Raw genomic sequence first — 14,848 nt, forward strand, 5'->3', positions numbered from 1 at the left:
AAATCTCGTCTTCATCATTTGCAGGTGGTGCAAAATTCGGCAGCCAACATGGCCATGGGACTACTTAAATTTGCTCAGCCTCTACTCTGCTCCAGATGTTGCATTGGCTTCTGATTGTCACTCAGATCAAATTTAAAACTCTCTGCATGGTCCTTCAGGCCTTCCATGGTTTCGGAGCCATCTTTCTCTGCCCTACAATTAAGAGATACTCCGCTAATCAGTATTTGCTTCATGTCCCCTGTTTTCTTAAATCTACAGTTGATGGCAGAGACTTTTTGGTTGCTGCTCCCGCTTTATGAAACACTCTCCCTCTGAGTATTGATGATCACATTTGTTTTCGAAACGCTTTTAAAATGTTTCTGTTTAATCTTTGAACCTGTTGTTTTGCTTTCAGTCTCTCTTCTTGCTAGTTGTCACGCCTCTGGTAAGCAGCCCCTTTTCAGCGCCAGGACACACTCGTCGTCCAGTTGCACATCACACGTTTTATTAAAATAACATAATACAACACCACCTTGTTCGTGTTGGCAGTTTATGTAGTGGATGAGATAATTTGGGGGAAGCAAGCATGTCTGTGAAAATTGGTGTGTGGCGGGGCTTGAGCCAGGTTTCTGTAAGAAAGAGTGTATCTGGGGAGCTACTGCTAAGGAGTTCATTGATTTCATGTGTGTGATCAGGTGCAGCATTGCACTTGAGTACAATGCAGGTGCAATTAGTTGTTTTAGTGGCATGCTTTGTTGGAGTATGATTTGAATGATGGTAGTGTGCTTAATATAAGGAATGTTTTGTGGCAACCAGTGGCAAACAGGGGCTAACAGGGCTAAAAGGGAACACAATGAAAAAAGTGAAAACATAATTGCAAGAATGCTTAGCTATTTAACCCTTTGCCCTTGATGCCTGGGCGAATAAATGCCCTAAGGAAATTGCCAAGACAGAAGTACTTCAGCAGAAAAGAGATATTAACAGGAACAAGAAGCTAGTCCTCTTTTGATAGTGAAAGCAGCAGCTTCAGGATCACAGGATGCAAGTAAGGAGCTGGATGGAGGACTTCAAGGGAGATCCAAACTGCAAGATGGCACCGCTACTTTACCTACCTATTATAACATATTATTGATCATTCGTTTCATTTTTTGAGCAGTACAATGATTCATTCAACAAAGCAGTTAATTGTATTTGTTGTATGCCAGCTACCCATATAGTAGCCAGATGTGCAAGAGAATAGATGTACCAAAGAATGCTTGTTTCCAACAGTAAACATACATCAACAAGATCGGTACATATAACAATTGATTGCCATGAAGATGTACTTTACCCTGGAAAAGATGTATAAACTATGCCTATCCAACACAGATCAATGTTGTAGATGAAATGCGGCTAAAGAAACATAATGACATGTTCTACTCATGATAAAAAAAACACAATACTAATAATAATTGGTTATTTATAACACGCTTTATACCCAGAAGTTCCCAAGTATGGACCCGTGGATCAAACCTGTGTTGCTCCTTGTCGTCTTGCTTGCAAGGTGAGCACGTTTCCCCTGAGCTAACCTAGACACAGGAAACATGATAATGACTCTTTGATCCTCTTCAATGACCTGCTGACAAAGAGGCCACACACAGGAGACACAGGTGTTGGTAAAGGAATCTCTTTTGGTTGGAAAAAAATGCAATGTACTAAAAACGGAAAATAAGTGAAAACACTTAGATTGAGAGCAGGATTGAAGAGATGGGAAAGATAGCAAATATGGAAATAATGACCTATTGACTAAAAGTCAATCAGAAGATGTACTTGGGCAAAGAGAATGCATTCCTGGAAGTGTATTCAGAATAATGAACAATTTCCACGCAAAAGTAATGAGATTTAACTCACTTTAAGCAGACAGCTAAGTTTACTTCCTAACACACTGGACAGAGGTTTACACTTTATACACTATATTTATGCTCCAAGATGCATTTATAGTAGTTGCCCGAGCAACCTACTGTTGCTGGCATGCTTAGTTTTTACTTTAAGCGTCTACATCTACATGTATATGCTTATTTATCTGTGATTTCATGAGTCTAGGAGTTACAAATTTAAATTAAATTGCTAAAATATTGTAGAAACTCTCTTCTAGAATGTATCCCATAATGTTCAAGGTGTAGAGGAGAAAATTCTATTTGTTAACCTCGGTAGCACTATCCGCAGCACAGCTTTCTGTGCACCTACTCCACCTAAGCAAGTGGCACCTAGAGCTAATTTGTTTGGAATATCCCCTACAAAAACATTTTACTCATTCATGCATTGATTAATTTGTAGCTGCTTTTTGCCCTCTCAACTGTTGTGTACAAATATGATCTCACCTCCACCCTACCTTGAGGCAACAGAAACTGTTGGGACAAAATGGCTTCTTCTGTGCAGAAGTCTAAGGATGAGTAATAGCTAAACTGTCAACTCAGCTGCCACACTAAACTAACAGTGATCGCAACATGAAGGAAAACCAGGCACAGCCAAGAGATATATCTCCTTCACCATTCCTGATAAGGTGCGACGAGGGAAGGCAATCATGTTAGAAAGGGTGTGAATGTGAGACAGTAGCAACCAAATAACAATAGTACAATGGTTGCAATATAAAAGACTGTCCAAACAAGATTGTATAAAAATATATACTTGAATTTAAAAAAAATCAATTATAAAACAAACTGCTGAAACCACTATAAAAACGTTCCTTTAAAAGAAGACAATGAAGAACAAATATGTGTAGGCACTCTGGATAATTTAGTAGAGAGGAAAACAGCAAGAATTGCAATAATGTCACTCAAAGGACATTTTCATTAGGAAAAAGATGAAACTACCGCCAGTCTCTAGTGCCCCAGAAATCGACCAAGAGCAAAGGGGCTCCTGATGGTACTAGATTCCAGTTCTTATACAGTTTAACAAAGGTTGAATCAGGCTTTAGATTCAATTCTTGCCGGTTGAACCAGGCCCACAGGCAGCAAGGCAGTGTTGGTTGGGTTCGAAACAGTGCTCCATGTGGTTTGAAGGCGGCATCAACTGATGCAGGTCGATGGATCACCAGGAGCAGCTAAATGATTAAGTGTGGTTTGAAATGATAAGTACTGCTGGGTAGGGTCGATGAGTGACACAATGATCCAGCAATACAATGTCGAATTGGATCAACAGTTGTAAGCAGTGGTTCAAAGTTGATTGCCAAAAGCAGCACCCATGCACCTGGTAGCTAGTAAAGTGGTAGACACGGCTCTAATGCAGTTTGAAGTTGTTTGAGCAATGGAAACAGGACACCTTGCTGCTGTGGCTCTCTGGATCCTGTTAGACCCACTACTGGGGACTCTAGGGCAAGGTTAGTCATTTTCCGTCTCTGCACTCCAAGCCTAGGGAGATTTGCTAGCAGTGGTAGAACTTGGGCATCATCAAAGTCATCCCGAATATTCACTGAGGATGTGTAGTCCACTGCCTTATAACACTAGCCTCACCTCCTGCAGAGAGCTTTGGAACAGAAAGCTCTCCCAACGGGGTCCAAGTACATTCTTCTTGATTTACCCAAATGTCCAAAAGTCAATTAGAGAAGGAGAGAGAGATTCTCTCTCTTGTAGGTAAAAGGTCACAGGGAATTGGGTGAAAACAAGCCTGCTTTAAGGGATCCAATACCTCTCCCTGAGCCTTTACCTCCTAATGTCATACTCACAGTGCCTTTATTTTGGCAGACAGTGAAAGGGACAGTAATGAGAGAAATGCCCACCGGCAAGTAAATTGGAGGAACCCTTCCTCAATCCCACTTCCTCAATCCCACTTCCGGTCAAGTGGCACAGCGAGTAGAGCGCTTGCTTTGACACCCGTGCAGAGCCTGTTAACGCAGGTTCGAATCCCGGCGGGGCCAAACTCAGCCTTTCATCCTTCCGAGGTCGATAAATGAGCACCACACACCGTGGGTAATAATAAGCAGCGCTCGGATACCTGAGGGTTTGTAGCGCTATATAAAAGCCTAATTATTATTATTATTATTATTACTTGTGCTCTCTGACTGTCCTCACTCTTTCTCTCTCTAAGCCTTCAGCTTCAAAGGCTCTCTTTGGTGTCACACGCTAGTTTGGGACAGGCGTTTGGTGTGGTATTGCATCTTTGAAGCAATGATCTTACGGTGTGTCCCAGTGGGAGCTTGGGTCTGGTATGATGGAGTTACCTATCCTCCCAGTGTGTCAACAGAAGCAGGAATTCTGTATTTTGCCTGATTAGTACCCTATGAGGGACAATCAGATTGTTACAAACAACCTGATTGGATCTTGCGTGGTTCTTACAAGTCCGACAATGCACCGGTTGCCACAGCGTCCCTCAATGTTCCTTCCCCGAGTGGCCACCATGGAAAGGGAGAAGGGACTACATGTAGTCCCTTCGCCCCATTCCATGGTGGCCATTTTGTTCTCTTTTTTCTATCTTTTTAATAGCTGCCATGGAAAGGTGTAAACCCTTCCCCCCTTTCATGGTGACCATCTTCTTGTTTACCATTGTTTTACTCAAATGGCTGCCATGGAAAGGGAGACAACTGTATCCTATTCCATGGTGGCCATTTAACAAAATAAAAATATTTCTCGGTTGCTAAAAGCTGCAGCATCTTGCAACTGAAAAAATATGCTCCCAGTCTCACGGGCCAGAGTACTAACAGCAATATGCCCCTTGGGTAATGCCCCCGCCCCAGCTTGGGGCTTATTGATTAATTCACAGCAATTGTGACACCCAGGCTTATATTTCAGTATTACCAGGTGATAATTTAACATAATTAGTAAAGTGTTTTGAATCAGGTGTGCTGAGGTTTGTGCAGCCTCTGACAGCAAAAGCCTAGTGCTCCAGCTGCTGTCAAAAGGGCAAATATGATATTTGAAACTAACTGCTCTGTGCCACTGGAGAACATTTGCTGCAGCCTGTCAGACAACTGGTGCAGTGGGGCACATAGGTGAACTATGCTTTTGGCATGGAGTTTTATGAAAGGGGCATCTGGTGACCACCCTTTCCGGGATGGATTGTTTGTATCATTTTATGTATAATAAAAATCAAAAAGCTGAGAATTTTACATTCTTGCAAGATGGCAATCCTTCAACCTGGAAAGATCAACAATGGTGTTTGAAAGTGTCAAATGGAAAACTCATCTTAGATGCAGGTTTATTAACCATGGGAAAAAGATGGTAACCTGAAAAAAATTGCACAAATATAAAAGTGTGTATAATGGTTAGGCTACTAATGTATACCTCTTACCCACAAGTGCATTAACCCTGAGCTGAAGACCCAAACACAAATGTAAATGTGCATGAATACAATTAGGCATGAATATTTAGATACCAACGCTATTAATGCATTTTAGGCATAATGACTTCAGCAAACTAACAAAGCTGCTAATATTTAAAAGTACCTCTGTGTGTGCGTAGTTTGCACCGCACATCACGGTCTGGACAAATCAGGCACTTCATTGCTACGCTCCATTCATGCGTCTGACAATCGTGCTTCCCTGCTAGAGTGTACAGACCCTGCAGAGCTGGTGCTTTTGCAAGTTCATTTCTAAAGCATCCAGTGATGGTCAACACAAAACTTGCAAAAAAAGCAGGTAGGTACTTGACTAAAGACATTGGGCCTCATTACGACCCAGGCGGTAAGGGGTTTACGGCAGCGTAAACAGCGCCGACCCTTACCGCCTGAGTACGAGGTCCCTTAGCGCCATGGAGCTTTTAACACCTGCCAGGTGTTAAAATCCATGGCGCTAAGGGACCATGGAGTTAATTACGCCACCGTAATTTACGGTGGCGTAATTAACTCCTTCCCCACTCCCATTATGCCCTATGGGGCAAAAATGGGAATGGGGAAGGGTAAATGGGGATTGGGGACTTACCGCCCCGCCAAGGTCGGAATGGGGCGGTAAGTCCGCCAACCACCATGGCGTAAACGTAGTTTACACCATGGTGGTAAAGTCACGGCCCAGGCGGTAACTTACCGCCTGGGTCGTAATGAGGCGCATTGGGCCTTATTCACCAAGCGTTTTCCAATAGGATTGCACTATTATAAAACACTTCTGTGAATCAGGCCATTATGTGCATATTCATAGAGGCAGGAGGCCTTTTTTAAACAAAGGAACTTTTATTAGCCTCCAGATGTACTTCAGAAGTTACATTCTAGAGCAATTGTGTATTTGTAGGGCTAAATCCTGAGAGAGAAAATGTTGTTTTGCCCATTCCATCCCAAAGTACGGAGAGATTTGACACAGTTTCTTCTGCTAATTCCTTTGTCAGAACAATTGTGCAGTAGTGGCAATGTAAAAACCATACAGCCTTATGGATGATGCAGAGGGATTTGAATTCAATCCTTGTAGAAACAGGAAACCAGTGAAGAGATGTTAGGGCTGGAGAGATGCGGTTGCTGGGCTGGAGGCCTAGGATACGTCTTGCAGCCCTATTCTGGATTAGCTGGAGGGGGCATGGTGAGGAAGAGGGTAGATTCAGCAAGAGGCTATTGCAGTAGTCTAGCACACAGAGATATTGTACTTTGGGGGGGAAGTGAGGAAAGGAAGGAATATTAACAGAGTGGTAATTGGACTGGAGTTGAGGGGTGAAGTCAATGAGAAAATAAACAGACCATCAGATTGCAAGAACAGACCTCTGAGGCTCTATAACTCGAAGTCCTATTTAAAATATGCTGCAATTTATTGGGGTACTTCCTGACTTTTATATTTTTCTGTTTATCGGCTTTTATCGGACTTAAGAAAGTCTACAAAACTGCTTTAATGAACCACTGGTGGTGTCGCTATGAGACATGTACCACGTGTACATAATTCTCTCCATTCATTCTCAGCAAAATGTTCTGAAGGCACACGTTTTCTACTGTTTAAACCACCATCTATGAATACAACAATGAAAGTTTAATGGATGAAAAAGGTAGCAAGAAGAAAAATAGAACGCAATACATTTTTACCTGATGACTCCGATTGAAAAGACATAGAAGATCAAGAACCGTGAGGCAAACCTCGGTGGCGCTGTTTGCCTCCATATCCAAATTGTGAGCAATGTCAGTTTCAGTGGAAGTACCTATGAAAAGGGATTCAAAATAAAATATGCAGTATAAATGTATTACAGCGTATAAAATGCTGTGCAACAGTGTTAATATTAAGCATGCGTGAATTGAAGCTTCCTGCTTCACTCCTCAGGTTGAAAATCCGTTCCCCCTCCTAGCTTTCAGTGATTTCAGTGTCAGAGTAAACAGAACACACATGTATAGGGGGAATACTATTATGTTTGTTTTTGTCAGGGTTAAATGACATATATTTTAGGATAGGACAATCTGCCGAAGGTAGAAGTGTAGCAAAAAAGGGTAGTGGAACGCGGATCTCAGAGGTTTTTCCCAGTAGCATGAGCACAAGTGTTGATGGACTGTGGGGTAGATAGACTGCTGAGTGGGTTGGATGGCCAAAATAAATGATTGCCCATTGATTTTCATTTTATTCTATCTAGTCAAAACAAATGTCAGTTCAATTGGATCGTTGATGAGTGTTTTGGGAGGTTTTCCTCCTGCACATTCTAAAACTTCAAGTAACAGTGCAGCCATGGTGGCCATTTAGATGTTTCCTGTGCCATGCAGTAGGTCAAGTATGATGCGAACTAGCGGCATAGGGCCATCTATATATTCCAACAACAAAAATTCGATGAAAATGGGGGAAGTCCTAAGTGTACAATTAAACGTCATCATTTGGTCAAATCGTCACTTCATTGATACATTATTAAACATGAGGGGATTTAAAACCAGTAAACTTATTTCAACCTATAATTGTGATGTACGATTTGCATTACTGTTTGGGTTGTTCCTCAAAGGTTATTTTGTATTCATAAATACTGTCAGGGGAGCCCATATTGGTTAACCCTTGTTGGGTAACCCGCATTCTGCTCACCTGCTGCCCCCAATAAAAAGGTGATTTTAGTAAAGGGTTACTAATTAATATACACAAACACCCGTGGATGAGTTATTTTGGCATTTATTTTTAACAGTGGCCGGCACGATTTACACCATGGCTAAGAGCTTAGGGCCTTATTTACAAAAAAAATGTCAATGGGACTTTCCCATGTAAAACTTTTCTGTTAATCAGGCCCCTGGTGTCCTACAAAGGAGGAACACTGAGACACTGTTAGAAACAATATCTGAGAGAGTGACACCCATGACTCTTCTATGGAGCTGCAAACCTATAATTCAGCGAATAGAAATTAGATATCGCATACAAAAAGAGGTTGGGGACTGCTCATTATAGGGACTACAGTACAAACCAATTTGTATTTTCACATTACCTATATGTTGCTGAAGATGCAAGGGAATTATAACAATAATACCTAGTTGTATATAGCGCTACAAACCTTCAGGTATCCAAGCGCTGAAATAACAGTTATTATCCCACTGCATGGTACTCAATTTATCAACCTCAGATGGTTGAAGGGCTAAGTTGGCCCTGCTGGGGTTAGAACCAGAACAAGCATTCAGCTTGCTGTGCTATCTGACCAAGAAATCATTTTGTGACCAATAGACATAAAACTGAATATCCTCCATTCGTTTTAATGAGGTCAACCTTTGAACAGAGCTTGATGCTAATCAAACATGTTAATACAGGTCTCTGTAAGGAGAATGTCTGTCCACATTTCATTTTATTCTCTAGGACTAAGTCACATGAACATTATGCATGTGATTAAAAGCATCTCATTAAAAGAGCCCTCTTCAGGGCACCATAACTATGATTTATAAGATTCAGATTCTGGTCCATGTTTTGTGCACAAGTTAAAAATACAAATATATCACACAGTGACTTTATGAGTTTGATTACACTATATGTGTAGCTATGTGATAAAGTTAATGAGTACTGATGAGTATTTAAATCTATGTTTCCATATCACTATGGGCAATTTATCATTCATACCATTAGTCCTGAAGAATACAAAGTGAAACTGTTTTACTATTGTCTCATTTGCTTTGAATTATATATAGACAGTATTAGCCTTGCCCAGGGGGCACAATACTTAGATTGTACAGACAGATCCCCAAAAAGGAAGAATGGCTCATTAACATAGTATACTCTCTTTGTTCTTCATGGAACTGTATTTCTTTTGAATGTTATACATTTTCTACAATGTTACTCAATCGGAGAGACCATATGTTATTATTGTCAAATTGTTATGCTGTATATTTATGTTGAATGTTTGATCCATGACATTGCGTCATAAACGTGTCCAGACTAAATTTTGTTTAAATGTTGTATTAATCGTTGTGTTTTTGTATAATCAAAGAACTGGAATGGTCACACTTTTTGATGATGTCAAGAACTAAAATTTAATCAATGCAAAACAAAGGGGGTTCTGGGAATCTCTCTACCAGCACGAACACAGCCCAATGACCCGTTCTTGGGTGAATAACCCCTGGGAGAGACTCTACCAAGTCTTTAGCTCACTGTCCCTTTCACAGAGAAGACATTTCCCCGCATATCAGCCTTTGTCCTGCCCAGGGGCAGTCCAGCACCAAAATGCTAGGCAATTCCACTCTGAACAAGAGTACCATCAGTAACCTCATACACGTGTTTCAGCCTTGTTGGGCATCATCAGTGAGGTGAAACTGTTGCCTCTCTAAGAACAGTGAGCAAGAGGTCCACGTCTGGATCACCCTGTTAACTTAGGGTGAAACCCAAAGTTAATTTATGCAAAACAAAGGGGGTCTGGGAATCTCTCTACCAGCACGAACACAGCCCAATGACCTGTTCTTGGGTGAATAACCCCTGGGAGAGACTCTACCAAGTCTTTAGCTCACTGTCCCTTTCACAGAGAAGAAATTTCCCTGCATATCAGCCTTTGTCCTGCCCAGGTCATTGGGCTGTGTTCATGCTGGTAGAGAGATTGAGATGCACGTTGCAACTGGACAGGCAGGGACCTGGGCCCAAATTCAGAGGGTGGCCAGGTGACCAGTGCGTGGATCAGACAGGAGATCAGCAGGGTGGAGGAAGAGAGAAGGCGGAAGCAAAGAGGATGGTCTTGAGGTGCTTCCTGGAACCAGAGAGGCAGAGAGGCATTTCCAGAGGGAGGCCCAAGTGGAAGAAAGAGATCAGCCCCCAACTCTTTGCTTGGAGAAGCGACTGACCCTCAAAGAGTTGGAGGGGGAGGAGCAGAGGGCTCGAGTAGGACTATTATTTGAGTCCATTTGTCTATTTGTGTCCGAAATTGTTAACTGTAATTCCATCTAGCACACAATACGCTTCAAGGCGCTAGAACACATAGTTATAATCCATCTAAATTCCAAGTTGCTGAAAATCCACCAGTGGTTTGATGTCACGAACACTGAATAAAGTAAACGTTACTAAGTCAGACATTACTGAAAATGAACTCTGTATCAAATTCACAGTACATCTGCTTTCACAGATTGCTGGACATTGCCCATTGTTTGAGGTCAATAACGTTGCTCACAAATTCCATTGTTATGTACTGGGCTGGGAGGATAGCACAGGGCCAACGTGTTTCTCTTGGAAGCAAAACATTGCAGAGCAACACAGAATTGAATCCTGGTGCCACACTTGTAGACTGGTCTCTGGTATTAAGAGCGTAATAAAAGAATAGTTAATGAATTTAATTATGTCCTGGACATTTGTGTGTATATCCATTAAATTCCCAGTAATAACTCCTGTCACTCTAGTGGACTACATGTATGCACCTTCAAAACATCTAAGTTGTCTTGCAGGATCCCTTATCCGAAATCTGAAGACAAAGGATGCATGTGTGCAGATCGCTGTGCCTTGCACTAGTGCGATCTAATTGATTTGACCTGAATTTAACCTGAATTATTTGCTTCATGTCAAAGATACCAATCACAGACTTCTATGTCTACTACTCATTCTATATTCAATTATACAGGTCACCATCTTGGAGTGGGGTGTCACCAATTATCAATAAAATTATTACAGGCATCTTTTTTTCACTGCGCGAAGTGGATGCAGTTTAGGTAGTCACCTGGCACTGGATGTCGAAACTGAAGACAGACTGGAGGCATTCATAGTAGATTCCCTAAATGACTTGTTTAAACGTAAACAATATTCTTTCCGATTTATTTGCCTTCTTTATGAAATTTTAGGGTTTGATTTACAAATCTTTTGTAACAAAGGTTCTGTTTGTAACATGCTTCAGTTTCAAGGTAAAGTAGGTATAGCCTGAGGGCAGTTATCATACAGCATTATGACCGAGTGGTCAGCATCCTACAGAGCAGGGCCTTAGGGCGGTCTGGAAGGGAATAGTTCAAGGTAAGACAGTGAGGAAGGCAGCCATAGATATAGGCGAAAAGCTGGGTTTTTAATGCTTTACGAAGACCGAGTAGGATTTCTCTGCCCTCAAGGAGGGTGGGAGGTCCTTTCAGAGCTTGGAAGCAAGGTATGGGAAGCTGGAGCCTCTGGCTTTGCACCTTTCACTTTGGGAACCAAAAGCTTATCAGTGTAGTGGGTCTTGGTGAGTGTGCTTTGGACATTTTTATAATGTTATCATTTTTAAATATCAGTCTGTTTAAACACCCGAAGCTAAAATCTGAAAGATGTGAAATCTTTTAGCTATCTAGGGATAAGGTTTGCATCAAATCCTAAGTATAATGCTATGGCGATATAGACATGCCTTTTTATTAAAGAAAGGCTAGCCTGCAGATTGGTTCTGGTGTGGGTTAAGGTGTGGCAAGAGGAGGGGATATTGTTGTGTAAAGATCTAGTTGCTGACCTTTTTCTGCACCCATTTAGGAAGATCAACCTTTTTTGGAGGGATAGTTTAATACATTGGGAAACATAGATTGATTCCATCATCCCGAGAAGATTCCCAGCATTGCAATAGCGTTCCTTAAAGCCACAATGGTAGCTGATATCGACAATGTGAGATGAGAGGCAGATCTAAGTATGACTAGGACAGCTAGATATACCAGCTGATTACTAACAGGCAATTCTCTGTGCCTAGATGTAATCCCTTGGGCAGACGATAGGAACCTAATCACATGACTGTGGTTGGATCTCTTAAGGCTAGCCCATAATTTGGTGATGTGGGAAGAGGGCTCAGAAAAAATAGGGTTGTGTTCGTGTAAGAATCGGTGGCCCGATAACAGATGATATCTGCTCTTGGCATGCCCATGGTAGCATGGGTGGAGAGAGGCATGGAAGATCCCAGTCTTGTGAAGAGTACTAGCAGGTCTCCAAATTAATCCCCACCATATATTATTGACCTTTGAGTCTCAAATTGACCTCTACACAGCAGTGCTCATCAAGTCAGTCTTAACCTCTTAAGTGTCAGGCTATTATTGAAGTCTATGTAAAAAAGACAGATCAGGAAAGCAAAACAGAGGTTTGTTTAATTATAAAAAGTAGTTTTTTGTCTAATGTTTGTATGGGTTTTGAGTTTTTGATTGATACTTTTGTGGTCATTCCTCGCGTTGGCTTTTAGCTTGATGGATGTTAGGATGGATTTTCATTCTACTGCTTCCCCGAAAGACATCTATGGAATCTACCTTACCCAACATTTTGCTGTTGTTGTGAATCTGACCTGACTTTGCGGGCAGGTAAAGGCCTTTAATCATTCTTTACCTTTCTTATCATCATCTGGTTCCAGTTCACATCCTGGCCAAAGTGTGGTCTTTTGCTGGGCAGATGTGCTGGTTGAAGGCTGTCCAGGATTGGACAGGCCCTTCCAGTTTTAATGGTGCAGGTGCATATCCCTACCATTTGTGGGATAGGGGGCCATCAAGCTTGACTACAGGAGAAAAAGAGGACTCCTGCAGCCATTCTTCAGATCATTGTTGCATTTTCTGTATCTATAAAAACATTTCTCTTGATGGACGCATTATTTTCCTTAAAGCAATAATAGATGTATGTATGCTGGTAATGCAACGCCAAAAATCTGATGTGATAGTTATTATGTTACACTGACATGTGTTTTAAGGTGGTTGATGTGCTATGATTTTTTATTAGTACCTGCATGGTAAAGGATCACAGGTTACAGGTAGTAGGGTTTACTTTAACTATGGTGCTTGGATTATAGGCAGAAAATTACGCTCCTTAGCCCTTTTGATCAGGTTTCATTTTGACCTTCTCTAACTCTCGCAGCTCACAGATTCCAACCATGCACCACGACAACACAGTGCACAAGATTTACTTTAATGTTAGCATCAATCTAATGCAGCCCATTTTCAACTCAGTCTAGTGGCATTTCCTGATTGGAGAACTTCTGATACTCGTGCTCTCATTACTGCAATGCCACCACATTGTTAAGCAACTGGCCCTTTCAGATAGAAGACTTTATGGTATATTCTTATTCCCAGGAGCTCCACTAGAGATAGACAGCAAATTCCCCTATGGTCAATCGCCTGCCCTGTACCACCTGAGTTTCTTCTACTTCCCTTTTTATTGCTTTATAATGACACTGTCTGGATGCAAGATGTTGGGGTATTCATCATCCTATTTGTATAGAACTATCAAGAATTGATTCCGGCCTCTTCTCAGGATTGTAACTGTGTTCTCAAGTTCCCTCACATCTTGATGGATATTGGTTTATTTTCACCAGTAGTGTTGTAAAGAAAGGAACATAATGATAGTGTGATATTCTCTCATTTTATCGATTGTACCGGAGGACATCTATACCCAGAGATTGTTATTTCTGCAGGAGTTGGTGAACCTAACACGCCTTAAAATATATTGATTATACCACAGTTCAAAGTGATATTATAAAACTCCCAACTGCAGTGGAACAGATTGACATGTACACATTGAGATGTAGTCATTGTAAACTGAGGTGAGTGGAGGATAGCACAGGGGCAACACGCTGGTCTTGGAAGCAAAACCACACAGGACAACAGAGGTTCAAATCCTGGATCCACGCTTAGAAACCGAACTTGTGTATGGTAATAGGTGTGTTATAAAAAACAATTAAATATATAAAGACCAAGAATGGTGCATGTACAATGGTACCAGTGATGCATTTGCTTGCTTGTATTGTACCAATGACTGAGGAGAGTGATATAAATGTTGTGTATAAAGTGGTTCTTTTTTCCTTCTTGGTGGGGGGTCATTTAAAAAAAAATAATAATAATGGGCTCTTATATCATGCTTCATGCCGGAGTATCGCACCCGTGCCACTCACTGTTGCCTTACTTCCAAGACAAGCATGCTGCCCCTGAGCTATCCTTCTTTGAGTGCAGTGGTAAACCGAGTGTAAAAGCAAAGCATAAATAGTTTATGCCTTGCTTTAGTGCTTTAACACTATGGATCCTTTACTCGTTTTGAAGGCCGAGACGAGGCAAAAGATGGAAAAACCTTCTGCTGTACTTTCCCCTTCTGTCTTAAAGTGCAATTAATTTACACTTGCATAAGACTTTCAAACAGGTGTACCTACATGAGATTTTAATGCAGGCATAAAGCTAATGGATTCCTACGAAATCCACTGCCGTGTAGCACCTGCCAAGCGGTTTCCATTGTAACTGTGGTCAGCTAATTGCAACTTGCAGGAAGCATTTACAAGTTTTACAAAATGGAAATAAAAATAAATGGGTAAAGTCGATTTCACCTGTTTTTATTCTATAGTGTTCATTTTCTATTCTGTGGTGTGTAAAAACAAAGAGGAGACATCCATGTACTCTGCATTCCTCCCGCTCAGCCTGCAAAACCTCCTTGTTTCACGACTATGAGTTTCTCATGCGGGTGTAAAATGTATGGATTAATTTGTTATCTGCATTCATTTAGCACCTGCTAAAAGTGCACAAGTTCCATAGAAATCATTGTAAGTGTCTGCAAGCATAATTTCCAGGAAGCATTTACCTTTTTACAGAACCAAGTAAAATG

The 14,848-nt window shown here is 41.3% G+C and overlaps 1 protein-coding gene across 5 annotated transcripts in view; it reads right to left on the reverse strand.

Moving 5' to 3' along the window:
* The window catches only part of DOCK10 (dedicator of cytokinesis 10), a 2,208,289-nt gene that overhangs the window by 548,556 nt on the left and 1,644,885 nt on the right, over positions 1–14,848 (reverse strand). For all 5 annotated transcript variants that reach the window (XM_069618176.1, XM_069618179.1, XM_069618177.1 and 2 more), the window contains exon 41: positions 6,949–7,061. In XM_069618176.1, coding sequence (XP_069474277.1) covers positions 6,949–7,061 — 113 coding nt within the window. The remainder of the gene's footprint in view (positions 1–6,948; positions 7,062–14,848) is intronic.

Source organism: Ambystoma mexicanum, chromosome 10 (assembly GCF_040938575.1).
Source record: "Ambystoma mexicanum isolate Mex_15411 chromosome 10, UKY_AmexF1_1, whole genome shotgun sequence".
Taxonomy (NCBI): domain Eukaryota; kingdom Metazoa; phylum Chordata; class Amphibia; order Caudata; family Ambystomatidae; genus Ambystoma; species Ambystoma mexicanum.